The sequence below is a fragment of the Myotis yumanensis genome, unplaced genomic scaffold (assembly GCF_028538775.1).
Source record: "Myotis yumanensis isolate MYYU_CA2020_CCGP unplaced genomic scaffold, mMyoYum1.0.hap1 SCAF_15, whole genome shotgun sequence".
Classification (NCBI taxonomy): domain Eukaryota; kingdom Metazoa; phylum Chordata; class Mammalia; order Chiroptera; family Vespertilionidae; genus Myotis; species Myotis yumanensis.
This window is the reverse complement of record NW_027223766.1, coordinates 50,327,226-50,351,649: the sequence shown is the minus strand read 5'-3', so window position 1 is coordinate 50,351,649 and position 24,424 is coordinate 50,327,226. Positions and strand designations below refer to the sequence as shown.

The following is a 24,424-nucleotide window of genomic DNA, read 5'->3' as shown; positions in this document are numbered from 1 at the left end:
GATTTCCAAAAGGAGAGAGAGAGAAAAATCTGATGGGGGGAAGGGGGAAACAGTGTGAGACCCAAATATTACTTTGCATATGACTTTGCGTCTGGTCTGCCGTTGGCTCTCCAAAGAAACCCGGAGCCACTGGTAGGAAAGTGCTCATGGGATCAGGAAATAGAAGGTGTTTACACCTTCGGGTTTGGGTCTGAGAGGACCAGTTTTTCTATCTGAATGTGAAAGGTCTCCAGGGCATGGGAAGAAAAGTAAGTAATCCACCAATGACATGCTGGCATTTTTCCCACGATCGGCAGCCTGAAGGCACTAAAAAGACCGGGCACCATGTGAGTAAGGGGGTGAGTGCCTACTTGGGATGGTTTCAGACTTGCTCCTCTTCCTCCCAGAGCCTCTGTTCCTCACCTAGCTGTCTGAAAGAAGGACCTTAGCCCTGTGGTGCCAGGCTGTATTTCCTGTTAAAAGATGGAGTATCTTGTCCTAGCTGGTTTGGCTCAGTGGATAGAGTGTCGGCCTGTGGACTAAAGGGTCCTGGGTTTGAATATGATCAAGGGCACATGCCCCGGTTGCGGACTCGATTCCTAGTGTGGTGTGTGCATGAGCCAGCCGCTCAATGATTCTCTCTCACCACTGATGTTTCTCTTTCTCCCTTTCCTTTCCTCTCTGAAATCTATAAAAATATATTTTAGAAAAAGATGGAGTATCTTGTGGGAAGCCATCCAGCTCACAAGAAAGAGAATTGGGATTCCAAGCCAGGTCATTGTAAATGGGGCGCCTGTCTGGGTGAGTCAGGCACAAAGGGGAGCGGGTAGCAGGGAGGATGCCTGCAGGGTTCCCGAATCCCAGCACCTGGCTCACATGCCCTGCTCGCCCAGGGGAGCCCCGGAAGCTTAGATCCATGAAAACACAGGACTTTTGTTCCTGGGAAATGAAAGATGGGACATGTATAGAGCAAGCATGTCAAACTCAAAGGCTAACACGGGCCAAATAAAGGAGGCATGCAGCCCATGGGCCTCGAGTTTGACATGCTCGGTGTAGAGATTCAAACTTGGGACTCTAACAGCTTCAGTAGGAATGGAAGGGCTTAGACTAAATAAACATGGACCCATATTTCAGTGCTGGGGCCCTGCTGGCGCTGGGGACGTAGGATCTTCCCAGCCCCTCCAACACACGCGGAGTCATGTCCTCACACCTTGTCTGTTAAAGGCTTTGTCCTAAAGGACTCAGCTGTAAGGCAGTTTTATCTACCTCTGTTTCATCCACGCTAAATGCTTATGTGGCCCCATTTTAACATCTCTGAAATGAGGATGTGAACTACAATCAGTGACTGTAATAATTTAATTGGCAGTTTCACTTTCTTAGTAGTTTATACAGTGATGAGTCTTACAATGAATTGTGTCTGAGAGAAAATGAAATGTTATAGGATTTCTTGGTGGAGTTACCCAAAGATGATCTATGTTTGATGGATTCCAAGTGTATTGGAATAATGACAGCTGCTTCCAGTTATTGAGAATGTACAAATTCCCAAGCACTGGGTTTGATGGAGTAATACAAAATAACAGTCATATTAATCATAACAACGATTGCTGCAAGATTTAGTCATTCATTTATGTGTGCCGTGAAATGAAAAAGGTTGAAAATCGCTGGTTTAGATGGTCAAACCTGCATCTCTATTGCACACCTGTGGCTCTATAGGTTGGTGTGTGGATCAGATAGCGATGGGTAGAGATCAAGATACAGATAGAGGTTTCTGTGTGCTTATTTATGAGTACTGTTCTCTTACCTCATTTCAAGAACGTGGATTTTTTTAAGAAATTTGATTTTTGCTCTATACCAGGGGTGGGGGACCTTTTTTCTGCTAAGGGCCACTTGGATATTTATAACATCACTAGAGGCCCAGTGCATGAAAACTCGTGCACTCAGGGGGCTCCCTCAGCCTGGCCTGCACCCTCTCGCAGTCCGGGACCCCTTGGGAGATGTCCACCTGCTGGCTTAGGCCCACTCCCCACGGCCATTGGGCCTAAGTTGACAGTCAGACATCCCTCTGGCAGCCCAGGAGCCCTTGGGGGATGTCCGACTGCGGCTTAGGCCCGCTCTCTATGGGGAGCGGGCCTAAGTCACAGTTGGACATCCTTAATGCTGCCGAGGAGGAGGGAGAGGCTCCCGCCACTGCCGCTCGCAGCCATCAGCTGGGCTGGTGGCTAAGTGGAGCTCCCCCTGTGGGAGCACATTAACCACCAAGTGGCAGCTCCTGCATTGAGCGTCTGTCAGTGTGCATCATAGTGACTGGTCATTCCTAATCATTCTACCTTTAGGGTCAATTTGCATATTACCCTTTTTTTATATAGGATTCCCAGGCCATACAAAATTATCAGCTTAAAAAAATTAGCCTGCTATATTTGGTCAAACATTTAACTCACCCCAGACCACATGATTTCGAGGGCCTTATGGGGCCCGAGGGCTGGACATTCCCCACCCCTGCTCTACACAGTTGTCTCTCAGTATCTGTCGAAGATTGTTTTAGGGACCCTGTGGATCCCAAAACCCAGGAACACTCAAGTCCCTTAGTTAACATGGTGTGATATCTGCATATAACCTACACACATCCTCCCGTGTACTTTAAGTCATCTCTAGAGTACTTATTATACCTAATACAGTGTAAATATTATGTAAACTGGAGGCCTGGTGCACGAAATTCACGGTACATGGCAATCAGGGCCGATCAGGGCCTTCTCTTTGCCCGCTGGGGCCTCCCTTCCCCGGCTTCCAGCTGCCAGCTGGAGTCTTTCTTCATTCTGAGCCGCCCCTGGTGGTCAGCAGACGTCATAGCAAGCGATCGGTCTCCCAGTCAAACTCCCACAGGGACCATTTGTATATTAGGCTTGTATATATATAGATAATTGTAGTAGTATATTGTTCAGGGAATAGGTCAAGAAAAAAGTGTGTACATATTCAGTACAGACACAGCCATCATAGGCCTAACTACACAGGGCACGTTGGCAGCAATCTAGCTTTTTTTTTTCTCCAATATTTTCAATTCTTGGTTGGTTGAATTTGTGGGTGGGGAACCCGAGATCTGGAGGGCGACTATACTATTAAAGGCAAATATTTTTACACTCCCCAGTGAATATAAGATGAGAAAGAAAGGGGTAAGAAACTCACATCTGATAAACGCCTGCTCTTCTCCAGGACCCTAGGCAGTTCACACACTTGGTTCTCTTTGAGTCCACTTAGTCATCCTGGTACAGCTGTAATTAACTAGTTATTAAAGCAGGAAAGGAGCCAGTGGAAGGCCAGATATTATAGGCATGTCCTGGAGCAGCTTTGCCTGGAAGCTACAGCTTTACACTCCCCAGGGAGCCACCGGTCCATTCCCTGATCACTCGGGGAAGGGACCAGACAGGGAGGAGAATAGACTCACTTTCAGTAAAGTCGGGGTGACTCCTGGAAGATATTCGTCTGTCAGTCACACCTGGGAACAGGTCATTGTCCAAAATGGGTGTGGCCACTGCAAGGGCATGAAATTTGGAATATTTTGTCTCGTAAACAAATAAGTCCACTCTCTCTCTCGTGCTCTTGGTTGACTCCTGGCTTGTGGGGCTCTCACGCTCCTGCTCTCCTGCATTCACCCACATGGTTCATGGCCATGTGGACCCCCCACACACAGTGGACTAATGGACTGCAACCAGCCTGATGCTGAACTGGACCTGGTACAACGTGGAATGGAACTCTGGACACTGGCTTTGCTTCTAGCTCTACTGAAGCCCAGCTACACTTCTTCAATGACTGGACTAAGGGAAATGGGACTTTGGAATCCAAGGGATGTAATTCCATGCAAATAAAAATAACTCATCTTCCCGTGAGAGTCTCAGAAAATTCCTTTTCTCAAGATAGCATAAGGACTCTACCCCCAGCACTCACTGGGGACGGGGATCCCCCACCTACACAGATAAGAATCCCATGAGGTAGAGTTAGAGGACCCCTTTATTCCACAGGTAGGGGGAATCATCTGTTTAAAGAGAATCTGCTGAAAATGGGAACCAAAACTTCATAACAGTGGAGAAGAGTATGAGTACTTTATCACCAAAAAAAAAAAAAACGTTATTCAAATGTTTATCTCATAGGCGGCAAAATGTAGCTTATAATTGCAACAATACTCTGCTTGTTAGAAGGAACAAAGACTGAATCAAGGACTAATTTGGGGATATATATTTTCTACGCCGAAATTACATGATAACACAAGAGAACCTCACATTTCATTTTCTCAACATTCAAGAGGAGGATTGTCTGATACTTTTAATCCTTTGAAGCATCAATCGATTTGTCTTTAGTTGTTCCAGGAGGATTGTCCCTTGTTAATAGCTTTGGTATGTTTAGCACAGCTATCCATCCTCATATCCATCAACTTTATGAAACTCTGAATCTATTGTAGCTCTGCCTTTCGACTTTGCAAATGATTCATATTGTACTATTAGGTGCTGTACCCGATGGGGGAGGCAGAGACTGGCCTGCGAAACCAGGCACAGCGAGGACAGAGCTGTGAAATCGTCAAGGATGTTTGCACGGAGACCTCTTCAGAGGAGTGGTTTTTGGTTATAAGGACTTTTGCTGTGCTATGCAATCTCTTAGCAGCAAACACTGGGGTAACGACTAAGAGAATGAAAGTCCTTGGAATTGTCCTGTGTTATCGATGAGAAATGGAGGTTCAGAAAAATAAACCTACCCGAGGCCATCTGGTTTCCAGGTGGTGAGCCCCAATTCGGATCCTGGCTAACTAGTGTGAGTTATCTGTTACTGCACACCAACTACCACAAAACTTAGTGGCTTAATACAGCACACATTCGTTATCTCAGTTTCTGGGCATCAGGAATCCCGGCATGGCTTACCTGGGCCTCGTGTTCAGGTAGCTCACAGAGGCTACAATGAAGGTGTCCGCCAGGGCTGGGGGCTCGTCTGAAGGCCTGACTGGGGAAGGATTCTCTTCCAAGCCCCCTTTGTGTGGTTGTGGGGAGAATTTGGTTCCTTGGGGCTGTAGGACTGAGAGTCTTCGTTCCTTGCTGCTGTTGGATGAAAGCCGCATTCAGTCCCATACCGTGTGGGCCTCTCCAGCGTGGCAGCTTGTTTCATCAAAGCCAGCAAGAGAGAGTCCACCAGCAAGATGGCAGTCACAGTCTTTTGTAACCTAATCACAGAAGTGACATCCCTCTTTGACTTCTTTCTATTGGTTAGAAACTCATCACAGGTCCCAGCCACCTTTCCTCAGGGGGAATTAACTACACGTGTGAATGGTGGGAGGGGTCCCTGGAGATCATCTTAAAGCCTTGGTACAATTAGACCCCCAAACCTTTACTTTTTTCCTTTGTGGTACTGTTATGAGAAGAACACGGCAGATGCTTGCAACATGAAGAAGATGCTCAAAACACAACCTCCCATCACTTTATAGCATCTCCTCTCTTAGGATGCAGTTTGACATGTTGAACAAAAATGCTATGTTGGTAACCAGGCTTTGCAGAGAGGGTGGTCCCCAGCGCAGTCCTGACACGTGGAAGCACGCTGCCCAGGATGAGTTGGATGCCATTCTCAGAGAGGGGGTTGGGGACCAGACTGACATCAACATCTCAGGATGGTCAGAGATATGGCTTGTTCTGGAGGAAAAAGGAAACATCCAGAGATGGCCTATTTCTCCCCACGTGTTTGGCCCAGATCCCAGTGTGTCTGCCACTCAGCCTGGCCCAGGTGTTGTGCTGGAGTAAGAAGATGGACCTACTGGCTTCTGTGTCTAGCCCTTGGGGAGAAGAGAATGTGACCTGCCAGAGCTTCAATAGCCTCACCTCTATCTGGAAGTGTCCGATCAAGACAGGGGTGCTGGGGCGGGAGGGGGAGGGGGGTGTTGGCTGCAGTGTTAATGGGACTTGTGTATTTCAGCTGAGGCTCTTGCTAGTGTGGAGGAGGTCAGAGGCATGGAGCAGAGTAGTGGGTCTGGAGAGGCTGGTAACCCTGGCAGAGGCCTTCACCTTTCCCACGCCGCCCAGACATAATGATGGTCTTCTTTTGGAGGCTGGATGGATCCGAGGACAGTGACAAGCAGCCCTGCAGAAGTAGCCAAATGGGACTCAGACTGGTGTAGCTGGTGCAGTGCATCATGGGACTCAGCATCCAGCTAGGGCCTCATCCAGTTCTTAGTTGATCTGCCCATTCTGAATAAGGAACCCACGTCTGATGGAATGGCAACACGTTCCTTCAACCACGTGGGACTCAGTCATCGGCCTGACCCACTGGAGCTAAAATTCACTCCTGCGGTTGCTGGCAGGTCATCGCTAGCAGATACTGACCTGTGAGCTGCACCAGGCCAGCGGTAGAGTCTGAGCATTGTCCGTCTCATTTACTTCTCACCACAGCCCTGAATTAGGAGCCACTGTCGTTCCCCTTTACAGGTGAGGAAACAGGCCCCGCGGGTGAGTGACAGCCGAGAAGGAAACTCCAGCCTGTTTGTCTTGGAAAGCTCTCTCGGGCCTTCTCACCGGCCCGGAAGCCTGAACCCGCAGGAAGTGCCCCGACGGCCTTTGGGATCGTGTAACTCAGTCCCCTCATGTCACAGACAGACACTGAGGCCTGGGAAGAGGTAGATGTGAGCTGTGAGCTGTGAGCTTTGTCAGCCAGTCCCTTGGGCTGTGCACTGTGATTCCCAGAAGCCCTCGGGCTGACGCAGGGAATAGGGAGATCCCCGGCACACAGTGGGTGCTTTACCTCTGGGGCATTTCAGATGGGGAGCCGTAGCTTTTGTCTCCTGCTTGAGACCAAAGACCAGAGGTGGTGCCTAAGGATCAGGACAGTGGGCTAAGGATGACGTCAGCAACACCTGCTCTGTTAGGGGGTTCAGCCTGCCTTCGCCTGGCTAGGTTTGGCAGCTCTGTTTCTTGTCTCGGCCCCGGACCTTCCACTTGAGATACCAAGAGCAGCTACAGAGCCGCTTCCTGTGTTGGTTTCCTCCCACCCTGTCTCCCCGCTCCCCCACCCCACCCTGGCCTGGGTGGACAAGGGCAGAGGAGTAGGCTGGAAGCATGTAAGAGACTGACAGTGTCTGCTATAAGGGCATGTCTGAGACCCTTGACCCTGACTGGCTCATTTGCAAAGACAGCCAACCTTGCAGACAGAAGGCAGCTGTTGGCTCTGCCCAGGACTCTGCCCACAAGCCCCTGCTCACTCCTGCAGGTCCTGGGGGGTAGGAGGTGGGGGAGGCGGGGGAGGAGGAAGGACTGGGCAAGAAGTGAGGAGAGAGGAAGGGGGAGAGGAGAGAGGAAGGGGGAGAGAGGAGAGAGGAAGGGGGAGAGAGGAGAGAGGAAGGGGGAGAGAGGAGAGAGGAAGGGGGAGAGGAGTGGAAGAGAAGTTAGGGGAGTGCAAATAAAAGTGGGGTGAACCGCAGAGACGGAAACCGCCACGTCAGAGGAGGAGGAGCCTCCTTGGGGAGGCATGGAGAGGAGAGTCAGGACAGGAGAAGGGAGGACTGTCCAGCCACGCAAACCTGGCTTCCACCCCGGCATCAAGTTCAATGTAAAGAGTAAATTGAAATCTGCAAGAGGCCAAAAAGCGTTTCCTCTTCTCAGGTGCAGGAACTTCCTGCATGCGTTTTGCTTTATAAATAAATTATTGTTCTCAAATCTCAGAGAGCGACTCCCTGAGGTGGCTGGTGCTTTTCCTTCTTGATGGGCAAGGAAATGCGAAGCTTGGCCTGGGGCCTGGCATTTGCTGCCCCCCGCTGGCCAAAGCCTGGCTCTGCTCCCTCCCTTCGATGGGAACCGGCTGAACCTGCGTTTTGGTGATTGGTTAAGGCTGAATTGTTGCCTCTGCTGGCTCTTCGGTCCCAGGTCCCAGACTATTAGCGGGGAAGGGATTGAGGTCCCCAGGCCGGACCACTGCCCTAAGCTTTAGACTTGAACTTCGGTCAGCCTGCTGGCTCTTTCCACTTGGCCTCAAACTCGGCAGGTCCACGGCGTGGTTCTTCTTTCAGTCCTGCCGGCTCTGTGCGCATGCTCCTGATGTCAGTGACCAGCACTTGCCCACCCTGTCACCCACCCCCGAGACCTCACAGCTGCTCCTCTTGCTCAGCCTCTGCGCCCCATTCGTCACAGATCCTGCCAAGACCTCCGAGACCCTCGTTCACTCTCATGGGACCCTTGTCATCTCGCCAGTCAGCCCTCACCCTCTCTCATCCACCCATGTCAACAGCTTCCTGGCGCTGTCCTGCTCCGGGGCAGACTTTGTCGATATCGATCAGGAGTGGGAAATGTTTCTTCTGCCCAAGGCCATTTGGATATTTACAACATTATTCGCAGACCATGCAAAATTATCAACTTAAAAATTAGCCTGCTGGCCTGGCTGGTGTGGCTCAGTGGTTGAGCATCCACCTATGAACCAGGAGGTCATGGCTTGATTCCCGGTCAGGGCATATGCCCGGCTTGCGGGCTTGATCCCCAGTGTGGGAAGTGCAGGAGGCAGCCAATCAATGGTTCTCTCTCATCATTGATGTTTCTTTTTTTTTTTTTTTTATTGATTTTTTACAGAGAGGAAGGGAGAGAGACAGATAGTTAGAAACATCGATGAGAGAGAAACACCGATCAGCTGCCTCCTACACATCTCCCACTGGGGGTGTGCCCGCAACCCAGGTACATGCCCCTGACCAGAATCGAACCCGGGACCTTTCAGTCCGCAGGCCGACGCTCTATCCACTGAGCCAAACCGGTCTCGGCCATCATTGATGTTTCTATCTCGCTCTCCTCTCCCTTCCTCTCTGAAATCAAGAAAAATATGTTTTTTAAAAATTAGCCTGCTGTATTTGGTCAAACATTTAGTGAACTCACCCCTAATGCCTTACCAGACCAAATGATTTCTTGGGCCTTACACGGCCCACAGGTCCGATGTTTCCGATAACACAGACAGCGATGTAAAGATAAGATACAGAGGTAGATGATATGGGTGTGGACGTGGAGCTATGTATATTTAAAGATCTTCTGCTGAGTCAAGTCCATACCGTTCCCTTGGCCTATAGAGCCCTTCCCATCCCCTCTGCCTTGTCTCTCCAGAACCACCTTATGTCCTTTGCCTTTGATTCCAACAGCAGGGCAGTTGCTCATCTCTGAAGTCATTTCTATCCGTTCTCCAAACACTCACGGGTTCGTAATAAGTGCCAGACTCTGAGACAGTCACTGGGGTTCAGAGAGAAACCAGACAGTGTCCGCCCTCAGGGAGTGGAGTCTCAAAGACCAAACACACAGGCGCACCCCAGACACAAGCTGATGAATGGGCGGGGGGGTTACCCTGCTCTGTAGACACTGGATGCATGTGGCACAGATTCCCATTCCACACTGTTAGTTTTCTGTGGCTGCGTAACAGCTAGTGGCTTATAAGCAACACACATTATTGTCTCGCGGTTTCCGTAGGCTGGGAGTCTGGGCACAGCTTCACCGAGTCCTGGGCTTGGGGTCTCACAGAGCAGTTTGGGGCTGGGTAGCGTTCCTTTGTACAGCTTGGGGGTTCTCCAAGCTCACCCAGTTGTGGGTCTCACTTACATGCTGGCTGTCAGCTGGGGGCTTCTCTCGGGTCCTAGAAGCCACCACCGTTTCTTGCCTTGTCGCTCTCCAGCCCCTTCACAGCATAGCTCACGCCAAGGCCAGCAGGAAACTTGCTCGCTCCATCCTGCTAAGATTGAGTCTTACATAAAGGAACACCGTCACAGGCTCGTCTGTCTCATTGCCTTTGCTGCATAACGAAACCTAATTGAGGGAGTGACATCCCATCATCTTTGCCTTGGTCTGTTGTTAGAAGCAAGTCAAAAGTGCTGCCTGCACCCAGGGCGTGACTCACTGGGAGCAGCCTTGGGGCAGGCCCACCGCACACGCCCCGTGGGATCTCCCCAAGGGTTACATACACTCTGGATACGGAGTGTAGGTAGGATCTCTCTGAATGAGGTCAGCTGTGGGACGCCCAGCGCTTCTCTCTCCCCAGCCACGGGCTGCAGCTCCATGTCCGATGCCAACTCAAGACAAAGCCACTCCCACAGGCTGTGGTTGATGGGTTGCGTTGCAGGGCCACAAGCCTAACATTTTAGATGTTCTTGTTCTTAAAAACCCTTCAGCATGCGATGAGTTGTGTCCTCTCTGTCATCATTCCCAGCCCTGAAGACCAACTCCCACTCCAGTTTCTTTTTTTAAAAGCAAATTTTATTGATTTGAGAAAGAAACATTGATTTGTTGTTCCACTTATTTATACAGTCCTTGGTTGCTCCTTGTATGTGCCCTGACCAGGTATCGAACCTGCAACCTTGGCGTATCGGGACAACACTCTAACCCACTGAGCTACCCAGCCAGGGTCCTCCTCCAATTTCTTCATTTGTGTTGCTGAGGAGGTTAGCAGTCTGTGTCTTTAGGGTTGCAACTTCCACCTTGTCTGGCTCCGTACACGGTTTCACTAGACGAAAGGGGTCGCACCCGAGAGGGACTCTGGGGCCAGGTGTTGGGATGGCGTCCTGCCTCACGCAGTGTGGTGGCTCCTGTTCTGCAGGAAGAACGCTTGGCAATCTCACAAGTGATTCTGAAGATCCCCAGTGGAAAGAGGTTATTTCCTTGAGCACCTACTGGCTGTGAAAGGCTAAACAAACAAAAAGGAAACTTACTAAGACGTGGTGATCGAGGCCTTTGCGGGATGGATCACGTTTTGGAAGGAGTTTGTGTTTTCCTTCCCCTGAGAACTTTTTCACACATTTTAACATCATAGTCCTGTACGAGCAGGACTTGTCATTCATGTATTCACATTCCTGATGGTTTACTAAAGCGTGTGAAGACCTTTGGTCTTCCGGGGGTTCTGCAGCCCCCAGGGTTGGGACCAGGTGATCTAGTGCGAGTTCCAGCTAACTAACCGATGCCTCTAACGAGCTGGTAAAGCAGAAGTATGCACAGCCTTGCCTTCCTTAACTGGAATATTAACCTTACCCGCCTTACAGTTTGTTACAAGGTTAAACGGAATATCACGACACATGCCCATGCCCGATGGAGGTTGTGGTGTCCATCCCACTGTCTGTCACCTTTCCCCATCCAGCTTCGGACCAGCCTGGACTCGGCGCTGCCTCAGACTCCGTCTTCTTTCCCTCCCAGGTTCCTGATCGTCCTGGGCTGCTTGATCCTGGCCGTGCTGACCACGTTCAAGGAGTACGAGACCGTCTCGGGGGACTGGCTTCTGCTGCTGGTGAGATCACCGACCCACCACAGCACTGCGTTTCTGGTTGGATTTTCATGGCCAAGGCCAGGAGACTGCCCTTGGGTGCAGTTGTGCCCAGTTGGTTTGGGCTTCCTGGGGTCTCTAGCCAAGCCCAGGCCCATGAGAAAGCAGTGCCCAGATCACATGGTCAGGTCTGCCAGGGGCACGGGTGGATTGGGGAGTGCCATTTTTTATTCTAGATCAGATATAACCAGTGCACCATTACATTCTAAGCTACAGCTCCCAGTCCCCTGAAGTTAGCACAGAGGCATAGTCCATTCCGGATCCTGCCTCTGCTTTCCCTCCTCAAGCCTGAGGGTCTCTAACTCCGCTCAAGGCCAAGTACTAAACCCCGTTCCTGCATAAGCTTACCTCCCCCACGGCCTCTGCCCGTTTTCCCCGTCAGGGTGTGGTACAGAGAGAGGGGCCTAGTGTTCTTCAGCAAGTTGCCTAATGGCCCTGACTTGGATTCCTCACGTCCTGGCCTGAAATATGTGCAAATAGCAGGTGGGCAGCCATGCCGACGGGCTGGGAGCAGCCTCCTCTGCTCCGGGCAGAGGCCCCAGGAGGGCCCGGGCCCTTGGGGTGACCACACCCTTCCTGGATGCGGACTCAGCCCACCTCTTCCGGGAGCGGGTGCCAGTCCCCCAATTAGGGTTCACAGAAGAGCAGAAGCTTTGCCTGGCACTCACTTGCCATCCTTGGTTCCGAGGCCATAGATTCCTTCTGAGAACAGGTGTTTACGATCCACGCACCCCGAGCTGAGACCTGAGCGGGTGGATCCTGGGTGACCGGCTCATTCCAGGGACTAGGTTTCTGGGGTCACCATGGAGCAGCCGCTCCCCAGGGCCCCCGGAGACCACCAAAGAGAGAGGGAGGCAAAGCTGTCCTATCTGATCAAAGGGAGGTGCAGGAGAGACGGGGCCCACCCAGTGACCCAGGAGGTGGCATGGGGCTTACGACATGGGCTCCAAGCCAGGTTCCTAGCCTGGGCTGCTTTCTTTGCCACTGCGTAGCCTTGAGAAATATGCCTCCCTATTCCTTGCCTTGGTTTTTCAAAGTGTAAAATGAAGATAATATTACGGAACCCTGTTTGGATGGTGCCTGGCCCAGGAGCCAGGCCCAGTGACACTGGCACAGTTAGCAAAACCAGGGCCCTCTCTTTTCGACACAACTGCACTTATTAGGGGCATTGAACACATTAGAGGGATTAAAAAAACAATCCATTGGAGCAGAAATATAGAAAAAAGGCCCGGCAGGCATGGCTCACTGGTTGAGCTTCGACCTATGAACCAAGAGGTCGCTGGTTCGATTTCCAGTCAGGGCATATGCCCGGGTTGCAGCCTCGATCCCCAGTAGGGGGCGTGTAGGAGGCAGTTGATAATGTTTCTCTTTTTCCCTCTCCCTTTCTCTCTGAAATCAATAAAAATATTTTTTAAAAAGAAAAAAGAACAAGTCATCACTTTGCAGGCCTGAGTGTTTGGGACCCTGAGCCCAAGGGAATGAAGGCAGGAGCTGTCCAGCGGCGGGGAGGACCCGCTCTCTCCCCTCCACCACAGAGCAGCCACCGCTGCAGCCACCGCGGGTTCCTGAGGCCTGGGCCCTGGTCAATCCGTGTCTCTGCTTATTTCTTCAACACAGGAAACGTTTGCGATTTTCGTCTTTGGAGCTGAGTTTGCTCTGAGGATCTGGGCCGCTGGCTGCTGCTGCCGCTACAAAGGCTGGCGGGGGCGGCTGAAGTTTGCCAGGAAGCCCCTGTGCATGTTGGGTAAGCCCACCCCTGAGCCACAGGGCCAAGTCGCCTTCCCACACTCTTCTCCTGGGGATGCCTGGGCTCTGCTGAGGCCAGCCCAGCCTGCCCCCCCCCCCGCCCCCGCCCCCCACCTCCATAAGCTCCTCCTGCTGCTGAATCCCCCTCTGTGCCTCCTCCTCATGATTCCACAGAGCAGTGATTCTTCCTGGGCGTGGGGGCACGCTCGGCATTTGGACTTGGAAGGAGCCAGCCCCTTGCAGGCTGTTGAGCATCCCGGTCCCTGGATCGTAGCACCCAGTCATCCCTGCATATCTGGACTGATGGGGGTGGGGTGGGAGGAGAGACACCACTGCAGGCTGAGAATTGTTTCTATCGGACCCTGTTGTGCCCATTTTCCAGAGGTGGGGACTGAGGCTCACAGAGCTGAGTCATGTTCCAGTCACACAGTATATCCCTAACACCCAGGTCTGGATGAACCTAGCACCTATGCCCCCGCCCCCCACCACCACCATGTTGCTCTGTCTTGACCCAAGAGTGGCTCTGAGGAGGTGTCCCTGGGCCCTTCATTCGGGTGCAGGCATTCTGATAGCAGAGAAGGTGGGAGCTGTCATTCTCCCCTCCTGGTGCAGCATAGACCCATATGTCCCATCTGAACATCCTCCTAAAATCATAGCGTGACAAGACAAAGTCTGCCCACAGTGATGGCTAGGGGATGTAGAGCATAGAATCCCAGGGATGGTTAAAGTGTCAGGATTATAGAACGTCGGCGCTGAAGGGCCAGCCAAAGGCCTTTGGTCCACATGCCCTCCTGTCTAATGTTTCAGTCCCCTTCACAGCAGCCTTCACCTGGTCACGCAGACTGCTTGCATACTTCCAGTTGTGGGGCGCTCACTACCTACCAAGGAGTTTATTCATCTTAACTCCTCTGACTCTCTCCAGATATTTTGAGTTCAGCCATTCTGTTCCTCCTCTCCATTCCAGTAGATTCTCCTTTTGTCAGGAAAATGTGGCTTCAACTACACCTTTCTAGTATGTCCCATGTTCTGTCCCAGGAGACTGATTCCACTTCCCATGTGTGGTTGATTCACGATTTCACAGGCAGGGCTTGGCACTCGCCCGGTGCTGGCAGACAGGGCCTGTGGTGGCTTCGTTGTAGCCCCGACAGCTCTGGTCATGGGCCCTTTGTCTGTGCTCTCTCCCAGACATCTTCGTGCTGATTGCCTCTGTGCCCGTGGTCGCCGTGGGCAACCAGGGCAATGTCCTGGCCACGTCACTGCGGAGCCTGCGCTTCCTGCAGATCCTGCGCATGCTGCGGATGGACCGCAGGGGCGGCACCTGGAAGCTCCTGGGCTCGGCCATCTGCGCCCACAGCAAAGTAGGTGCCACGGAGAGGCCACGAGGCCACGTGGGCTCTCACCCGCGAGGCCTTCCAGGGCATGCCCTCCAGTAGGTTTCCCCGGAAAGGGTATTCTGCCACCACTGGTGATGCCAAGAAGAAGGAGCAGGGAGGAGGGGCAGAAGCGGGTGGGCTACGGGGAACTGAAGCAGGTAGACCTGGGCTCGGCTCAGCTCCACCAGATACAAACGACCTGTCATTCAACCCTGTTTGACCGCAGTTTTCTCATTTCTCAGGCAGGGCTCCTCAGGCCTCTGCCTCTGGTCTATGGAGAGGGAGATCTGAGCTAAGGCAAGGTAGCGTCGGGGGAGGAGAAGGCTCCAGAGTCACGCAGATTGATTGGCACTGCTGTCACCTCGGGTGCCAAGCACCAGCACACGCCCAGCATGTGGAAGAGGTTCAGCTGCTATTGGTCGGTGCCGAGCCCGGGTCCGCTCAGCCGGGAGTCGGGCACAATTGTTTCCCATCACGCGGACAGGGAAGCAGATGCGGAAGGAGGAAGTAGCTGCCCAAGGTCATGCCCTGGGCTGCACACCGGGCAGCCTGGCTCCAGCGCAGGTTCAGTGGTTTGCTGCTGGGCGTGGTGGAGCTCACCTCTCCGAGCGAGACCAGCAGCTAGGACTGCAGGGCTTAGTCTGATCCCCTCCCAGAGTGCCCTGTACCTGAGCAGGGGTGGAAACTGAGGCAGGCAGAGCCTGTGCCTGGAGCCGAGGTGCTCCATTAGTCCAAACCTTAGCTGTTCCCTGGGGAGTGCAGGAGAACCGTGTGCCTCGCTCAAGCAGCGAAGCCTTTCGGAGGCCCGGGCAGGAGAAAGCAGAGCCAGGACCCCGCGGAGGGAGTTGTCCAGGGGAACCAGGTGACGAGGGCTCCAGGCCCATGTCCCACAGAGTTAGACTCCGAGGGCCAGGAGAGGCCAGGCTCTGCTCCCAGAACCAAGGAGTCCGGGAGTGTCGGTGTCCTGGCGCAAAAAATGTTGACACCTTCTCGCACACACAGCTCTGATGTGGCCTGGAGGGCCCCATCGCTCCTAGAAATGAGCCTTGAGTCACCGAGCCGAGGGAAGAGGGGCCTGGAGCACCCTGCAGAATGGCCCTCCGCCCATCACTCCCCACATTGGCTAGACCCCACCCCTCTGCCGCCACCGACCGCAGGGGCTCGGGCAGGTGCAGGAGCCACGGCGCCGGGAGCAGCCACAGGCTCTGCCTCGGAGCTGCTGGTGAAAACCGCGTCCAGGCAGGATTACCCTGAATAGCCTTTTAAATGGCCGCAAAGCACAGGACTGGGACACATTTTTGCTCCTTGCCCATAACCATTATACCGCCTCTTAATAACCCGCAGCTAGTTTTTCTGGGCATAGGATGTGTGTTTGGTTAAGCATCAGATGAAACTTCTGACTCACATCTGGGGGTCAGAGCATATGAAAACACGCAGGAACGCTGGAACTGCACACAGCGAGGCCAGAGGCTGGTGCTCACACAGGAGCCCAAGGAGGGAGGGCCAGTTCCTGCTTCCCCACTCGAGCCCCCTGCAGGGCAGACCCTGGAGAGGGGAGTGGCTGGCTGGATCGCGTTTACCGTCTAAAAGAACCTCTCTCTCTGTGGCGTGAGCTCACACGTGTGCACTGTGCATAATGAAGTGTTAGACATTCAAACGAGTCTGCTTGGAAAATAGCAAAGGCAGCCCCAGCTGGTTTGGTTCAGTGGATGGAGTGTCAGCCTGCAGACCAAAGGATCTCAGTTTCAATTCCGGTCAAGGGCACGCACCTGGGTTGTAGGTTCCCGACCAGCCCGGGCCCTGGTCAGGGTTCGTGCTGGAGGCAACCAATCAATGTGTTTCTCTCACATCGATGTTTCTGTCTTTCCCTCTCTCTTCCACTCTCCCTAAAAATTAATGGAAAAACATCCTCCAGTGAGGATTAACAAAAAAAGAAAAGAAAGAAAGAAAATAGCCAAGACATAAAGGAACTAGAGATAAACCCGCTCTCCAGTTCGGGGAGCAGATCCGGGGGAAGTTCTCAGTGGAGGGGACATGAGTCTGCAGCTGGCGCTAAGCTCTGGTTGGTCCCGTGGAGAAGGGCTGTTCAGGCAGCACAACCAGGGTCGGCAAAGGCCCGACAGAGGCAGGAAGCGAGCTGTCAGCGAGAGCCCAGCGACCCGCAGGCCCGCTGACAGGTGATGGATATTGATACGAACAACTTTGTTCTCTGATGACTCAGCGGGGGTGACAGACCTAATCTCCAGATCGTGTGCGTCCATAACCTTGACTTTCTCCCCACCCAGTCTACCGAGCTGCACCTTGAAGTTGGAATAGAATGAGGGAGAGCGAGCCTTTGGGATTGTCCCGGTCGGGTGTTTAAACTCCAGTAACGCCCATCTTTGCCATAGCTCTGCACCATCCTTACGCTTCCTTAACTTTTTTTGCAGTACCTTTCTCTGGTTTACTTACTCATGTGTCCTAGTCTGTCATGTGATAACATGCATGACATCATAGGTTTTAGGTGTCATTTATGCTCATTTTTAATATGGTTTCAATCAGTAGGTGACTCACATGAAAACTGCCTCTGCATTCCCCCAGTAATGCAGGTGGCACTTTCTGGAACTCTGTGGTCCAGTCTTTCATCGTAAAACTCGGGGAACCGAGGCTGGGAGGAGGGTCCTGTGCCCAGGGTCACACAGGCACTTGGTGGCAGGCGGGGCCTGTCCACAGCTCTGCCACTGTGCACCCCCCCCCCCCCCCCGTGTCAGTTTCCAGTGGAACGAGCTTTATTCTGCCCAGGCCTGCGTGGAATCGGTCTCCTGAGTTCCAAGCCTTGTCTCAGGCAGCAGTCTCCCGTGCCCCTGAAGCCTCGGAGCTGTGATGTCGGGGTCCTCCCCACAGTGGTGGAAATCTTCCCCTCCACCTACAGCCAGGCACTCACGGTGTTCATGCTGGAAATAATGACCATGTCACTGGCCCCACTTCACAGTGATGGGAGGTGAGGGCCAGAGACGGTGAGTAACTTGCCCAGGGTCACAGAGCTGGCAGAGCTGGACTCCACCTCCAGCACCCACCCCACGGCCTCCAGGGTCCTCTTCCCTTGTTCTCTGCTCTCTCCAGGAGCTCATCACCGCCTGGTACATCGGCTTCCTGACCCTCATCCTTTCTTCGTTTCTTGTCTACCTGGTGGAGAAAGACGTGCCGGAGGTGGATGCGCAGGGAGAAGAGATGAAAGAGGAGTTTGAGACCTATGCAGACGCCCTTTGGTGGGGCCTGGTGAGTCACCCCTTGCAAACCCCCTCCCCCACCATGGGGATGGCCTGTTATCCACAGAGAGAGATGGGCGGCTGCACTCTGCAGTCACAGTGAGAGCGAGACCGCCTCCATTTCCCGTCCTGCCCTGGGCGACCCCTCACAGGCTGCATGCTTTGAACAAGCAGGCTTTCCATCGTGTTTATAAGAAGTCAGGCCTCGCAGCAGTCTGGTCCCAGGGTCACTAGGGCCCTTACCTCATTAGTTGTAGGCTGTTATCAAGCAAGCCACACGTGTGCAAACACACACGGTGACACAGGTCTTCAGACACACCTAGCGACTCAGCCCCACACCCACAGGGACACGTGGCACAAGGTGGCACCTGCTAAAGGCATTCTTGCTCCAGAGCGTTGCTTTAGGCACGTCACCTTTATTAACACAGTTTAAACTCAAACAACTCTTATTGGACCCTTTATAAACGGGGAAACTGAGACATGAAGCGGGTAAGGAACCGATTCAAGGCAGACCCTGAGCCAGTCAGTGGTTGACCTGGGATTTGAACTCCGGCTGTTGGGCTGCGGAGGCCAAGCTCTTATCAGCTTTGCTCTCTTGCCTCCTGGGTTCACAAGTACATGTGTTCACGTTAATACATATGATCACACACAGGAGTGCACAGCACATAGCAGACATTGGACACGCACACCTGTGTCCACAGTACATGTAAATGCACTCACAAACACACATACTCGGTAACGTGGCTATACACAAAATCACACAAATACACGTAGGTACATGCACAAACATGTTTGCAGTTACTGAAACATTTGTGAGTCGTCGATTTTAGGTAGGAAATCCTTAACTCAGGGCAGGTGTGCCCTCAAGGGCCCCATGTAAGTTCCTTGATACTTGGTAGCTTTCCTATTGGATCTCATCCTAAATGGTCACAGCCCCCCGCCCCCAAGTCAGTACAGAGGCTGATATGATGGGGGGAGCTCAGGGATACACCCCTGGATTCCTCTCCCTGGGGACCCCACGTCTGAGCCCCTCTCTCTTCAGATCACACTGGCCACCATTGGCTACGGAGACAAGACCCCCAAGACGTGGGAAGGCCGTCTGATCGCAGCCACTTTCTCCCTCATCGGCGTCTCCTTCTTTGCCCTGCCGGCCGTGAGTACCTCAGTGTGCACCCGAGTGCACACACAGGACCCTCCCCGCCCGGCCCCGCTCTGCCTGTCACCTCACCTTCCATCCTTTCACGCTGTGAACTCCAGTGCTGCCCACTCACTGGCCATCCCTGCAGCGTGGTGTCGGCTCTCTGCCACACGCTGTGCTGGTCCCTTTGCCGGGAGTGAGTCCTCCAAGACCCAGTGTCCCCGCTGCCATCTTCAGACTGCTCAGTCGCTCCCTCCTCTGGCATAACCCTGGAGGGCATCTCCGAGCCTGTCCTGGGATTGCTCAGCTCCATGTCTGCGGAAAAACTGAGCCGCACAGATAACAGACTTGCTCAGGGCCTCACGGCTGAAAAGTGGCAGAGTCAGGAAGTGCCGAGTGGCAGAAGTGGCGGGCAGAGCGCCACTAAGCTGGCAGAGGCAGGCCTCCCAGACTGCAAGGCTCCATTTCACCCAGCGGCCTCCTCCCCTTCTCCCCAGCACTCAGTGTTGTCACTGCGGCCGGGAGCAGGGTGGGTTCCCAGGAGCGTCTGGGGGGCTGACTCCAAGCCTGACTTTCCCTCCAGGGCATCTTGGGGTCCGGGCTGGCGCTCAAGGTGCAGGAGCAGCACCGGCAGAAGCACTTTGAGAAAAGGAGGAAGCCAGCTGCTGAGCTCATTCAGGTCTGTCTGCTACGGGTGAGCTGGATGGGATTAAATCTGTGTGCATGCCTGGTGCTTGTGTGCACACATATGGGTGTGTGAACATGTATGTGGTGCACATGTGGCAGGTGCATGTATGTGGGCATATGTACGTGTGTGTGTGTGTGCTTGTACAGAAGTGGGTATGCCCGTGGCCTGGGACCCAACCCAGGACCAGCTTGCACATGGGTGGCTGTGGTGTTTCTGTGGTTGTCTGTATGGACGGCCTGGCTTGGAGGGTGCTTAGTGACAGTCCTATCCCTCTTCCTTCCGGGTTCTAAGCCAATCAGGAAATAGACCATCTCAGGACTCAGACCAACCCATCTGCTGTGTTTTTTTAAATATGTTTTTATGAATTTGAGAGAGAGAGAGAGAAACATCAGTGAGAGAGAGACATCAATCGGCTGCCTCCTGCACGCCCCCCACTGGGTATTGAGCCTGAAACCTGGGCATGGCTCCGACTGGGAATCCAACTGGTGACCACTTGGTGCCTGGGTCAACACTCAGCCACTGAGTCACACCGGCCGGGCCCATCTGCTGTTTTACTAACTAAGCTGCAGTGGAGAATTTGGGTCTTTCTACCCCCCACCCCAGTCTTGACTGGGGGGCCCACCAGGAAGTCAGCCTGGCGTCCAGGAGCTGAGCCAGTCGCTGCAAGGAGGTGTGGCCTCACCTCTGCCCGGGCTCGGCTCCGGAGCCCATAAGCCAGAGAGGAAGAGAGGCCTTACACGGGGAACTGAAACTCACGCTGTGTTCCGCTGTCACGCCTCCTGCGGCAGTGCTGCCCGCTGTCTGCCTGCCGGCTCTCCATGGCCAGCAGGCCCCGCCCTGGGCTGGAGGCTGGGACGATGGTGAGAGGTGGTGGCAAAGGCAGGAGTGCTCCCATCACGTCAGAGGGACTTCGTGCTTCGTGGCCTCCTGGCCGTGGGGAGCACAGAGAACGGGAGAGTGGAGAGTCCTGGCTGCGGCTGCATGGGACTGAATGGCCACCCACTCGTGGCTTGTGTCCAGGTAGTGTCTCCGTGGGTCTGATATGGGATGGTCCTAGATGCTACCCTACACACTGTCGTTTCCAGGCCAGCCCCAGTCTCCAAGAGCGGACACCATGACCCCCCAACCCCAAACCATCCCAGTATCCAGTAATCCTAGCACATTAGCCTCAAACCCCCTCTCCGCTGTCTCCTGCACCCAGAAGTGGCACCAAGGACAATATTTGTCTTCCTGTGGATTTGAGAGTCTCTCCCTCCAAGGGCATGAGCTGTGCGCTAAGGCTGTGGGACCGTGTGAGCAGTCAGGTGACACCAGGTCGGTCTCTTCTCCCCGCAGGCTGCCTGGCGGTACTATGCTACCAACCCCAACAGGATCGACCTGGTGGCCACGTGGAGGTTCTATGAGTCAGTCGTCTCTTTTCCGTTCTTCAGGCAAGTGGTGGGTGACCCATCTGGACCGCTCAGGGCATGGCCAGCTGCCCCTCCCATGGGTCTGCATTGGTGCCCCTGGGCACACATTAGAATCACAGGGAGCTTAAAAACTCCCAGGGACCAGGGTGATTAATCAGACTCCCCCGGAGGGGACTCAGGCATCAATATTGATCGGCTGCCTCCTGTACACCCCATACTGGGAATGGAGCCCACAACCCAGGCATGTGCCCTGACTCTGAATCAAATTGTGATCTCCTGGTTCATAGGTTGACGCTCAACCACTGAGCACGCCAACCGAGCAGGAATCATTTTTAAAGAAACCCCAGTGACTCAGGGTACCGATGTTGAGTGGCTGATAAGGGAAGGTCGTATCAATGTTTGAGCGGGATCAGTGGCTGAGGAAGTGGGGAGCCAGTATGAGGGGCCACCCTGGCAATGCATGCTCCCCCTACCCCACTTGGCCTGCACCTGCTGCCACTCCGGATGCTGAGAACGGCCAGGCGGAAGAAGCTGCAGGAGGGACCCTCAGGGGACTCCAAGATGTCATTTTGTGTTCTCAGAAGGGGAGAGGAAAGGAAGGGAAAAAATAAAAACCCCTTTCCATGGCCAGCACCTGGGAAAGGGCGGGAGAAATTAGTGTTTATTAGATGTGCACTACGGTCCAGACCTCCAAGTTCAGGTTTCAGTGAATCCTCACAGGCGCCCTCCAAAATGAGTGAGAGGTTCTCAAGTGTAAGGCAGAAAATGGGAAGGGCCTGATAGAGCGGGTAAAGGTGGGCACAGTGGGGAGGGAGGACTAGAGGAGAGAGCAGGGCAGAGGGCATGGGCTCTGAATCACAGGCGAAGGATTAGCCATCATCAGCAGGACCCTTCATCATCATCATCGTTAGCACAGAAGGGAAGCCGGTGGGTGGGGCCAGGTGTAAGAGGTGGTGTGTTTGGAGGTGAGACCATGGGGCAGATCTTGGAGAGAGGTGAGTCAGGGTCGAGGGATGGGGAGGGGGTAGTGGGGAGTGTGATAATGGAGAAGGCCTGAGCTCATGGTCTTGGAGAAGGAGAAAGGATGGGAAGGGATGCCCCTCATTCTTTAACACTGCTCCCCAGTCCTCCTTCTCCTGTCTTCCCTCAGCCCACTCCCTCACCCTTTCCCTCTGTCCTCGTGCTTCAGGAGGGGAAATGGGCCAGAGGCTGTGTGGCCAGCCCAAGGCCAGACTGGAACCAGATGTTGAGCTGACCATGAACTAGAAATTCCTAACTCTCCAGCTGTCCCTGTACTCCGCTACCACGATGCCTCTTCTCTCTCCACTTCTCCCCTCCCCCCTCCCAGCGATAGGCCAATTATTCCCTCAGTGTTTACTGTGCACACACTGCGGGCCAGGGTGTGGGGTGCTCAGATTTTGGAGCTAAAAATACCGAGGCTCTGGCCCCAAGCAGTTCATGGGCTACCACATAATTCTAACACCATGCGATCTGAACACAATCCCACCTGCGAGATTAGCTCAGTGCAGACCCTGGGGAATTGGATAAAAAACACACACAAAAAAGGGGGCCCTTTCTGCTGGAACGCTAAGGATGAGCGTGACTATCCCAGGCAGGGGAAAGAGGCAGGGAGTTCCTGGCAGAGCCTGAGTGAAGGCTCAGAGTCACAAATGTGTGCAGAGCACACGCGGCCTCATGGTTAGTAGTATGGGCACCGAGCTAGGTGGCCTGGGTTTGAGTCCTGACTCGGCTGCTTCCTAACTGTGAGACCTCGAGCAATTCCCATAAACTCCCTGTGCCTCAGTTTTCTCATCAGGAAAATGGGCATGATAATACTTACTCCATAGGGTTGGTATACGTTGATCCATAAAAAGCACTTGTAATGGTCTCTGCCTGTTAATTATTGCTCAGTAATATTTGCCATGATTATGTCGACTATGGTGATGATGGTGGTGACAGAGTGATGGGTGTGTAGCTGCTAAATGACGACATTCCGGTTCCCTGGTCTGTCCCCATCGCTAGACAGATGCCCTGAGCCCAGCACAGAGCCTAGGGCAGAGCAGCAGGGGCCTGGGGTCTAGCTGGAGACGCCCATCTCATTCAGTGGGTCCCCTCCAGACTCACCGCCTCGCCCTGGAGTTCCTCTCTCTCCCTCTGCCTTCATCAAAGGGAAGCTGGGGGGACATTTTGGGGCAAGGGTTCTGTATAATTCATGCTCTATTTCTCTCTCCCTCCTCGCCTTATAGGAAAGAACAGCTGGAGGCAGCAGCCAGGTACGTTTCTGATTGTGAATTTCTTTTCTTCCACCGCTGTGTCCCGACAGAGGGCCCAGTTCTATGTGTTGTAGGGCCCCTGGGCAGCCATGCTGGTCACGGATAGAGTTTGGGAACCACTATTCCCTGTCCCAGTTTCATGTTAATTTACTCCAGGACACCTTCCTAGTGATAACCGCCACGGCCACTTGCTGAGTTTGTCCTCGAGGTGGATTTGGTGCCTGGAGTCCCGCACCCGCTCTCTCAGGGGGTCCTCCCCACCACAGTGCACCCCGCTAGCCTCACGTTTAGACTGAGGAGATGGGGGCTCACTCCCTCTGGGTCACCCGGCTCACTGAGTGACAGACCAAAATTCAAACTCAGGTCTGAACACGAAGACCATGGTACTTCATTACGTGTCGCTTCCTTTGCTTCCGGGGCTCCCAGGTGGCTCTTTGAAAAGGGAATCAGGACTGAAATTCGTGGCCCCACAGCTGTGGGCGCCCCCGTGAGGCTGTGAGCTTCTCTGTCCCTCCCTCTCGCTCCCTCTCGGGAAGATGCCGCGAAGCAGGGAGCCTGGACCTGCTCGAGGCTGTGAAGCAGGACCGTCCCTGCCAACGTCAGCTTAGATATGTGTTTGCTCTATTATGTGGACAGACTGCTTGGGGACCTTGCGCTCAGTCTCCTAGATGTTCAGCTCAACCACGTCCTTCTGCAGCTGACAGGAGCGGGGCAGAGGAGGTGGCAGGGCCCTGGACCGACTTGTAGGGGAACCACTTGGGGACAGTGGTCTGTGGGAAACTGGGTCTGTCTTTCCGAGTGGGGTCCATGGTGCCCTATCCCCTCCGTCACCCCACCTTAAAGAGACCCTTACAGACAGCACTGAGCTCCCAACAGAAGCAATGCCGCCGCCTTTGTGCCTGTTTTCAAAGGATGCGTGTTTCTTTCCTGGACCCAGTTTGGGCTGTAGGGGGCGCTGGGGGACACTGCTGAGGAGGCTCAGGGGACATCTGCTAGGGAACTGCAGAGGCAGAGCGGGGAGACACCTCAGAGGGGTGCTTTTACAGAAACCGAGCCTCCCAGCGGGGGCAGGCTCACCCCAAGTTACAGGGCCTGTGAACTCCGGGGGTGACACAGCCAGGTCTCAGGACTCCCAGCGGGTGCTCTTTCCCCTCCTTCTCTCAGGACCAACAGGGTTTTAAATCATGCAAGTGTTGATACTGCAAGTTACTCAGTCTACCTTAGGAGCCTTTTCTGTACCGGCATGAACAGAATTCAGCCAAACTGGAACGTCCATGC

At 53.7% G+C, this 24,424-nt stretch overlaps 1 protein-coding gene across 1 annotated transcript in view; it reads left to right on the top strand.

Moving 5' to 3' along the window:
- The window catches only part of KCNQ3 (potassium voltage-gated channel subfamily Q member 3), a 163,683-nt gene that overhangs the window by 118,976 nt on the left and 20,283 nt on the right, over positions 1–24,424 (top strand). The window contains exons 2-9 of the mRNA XM_070392353.1: positions 11,145–11,235; positions 12,889–13,015; positions 14,203–14,375; positions 17,493–17,648; positions 18,681–18,791; positions 19,360–19,455; positions 20,800–20,894; positions 23,120–23,146. Coding sequence (XP_070248454.1) covers positions 11,145–11,235; positions 12,889–13,015; positions 14,203–14,375; positions 17,493–17,648; positions 18,681–18,791; positions 19,360–19,455; positions 20,800–20,894; positions 23,120–23,146 — 876 coding nt within the window. The remainder of the gene's footprint in view (positions 1–11,144; positions 11,236–12,888; positions 13,016–14,202; positions 14,376–17,492; positions 17,649–18,680; positions 18,792–19,359; positions 19,456–20,799; positions 20,895–23,119; positions 23,147–24,424) is intronic.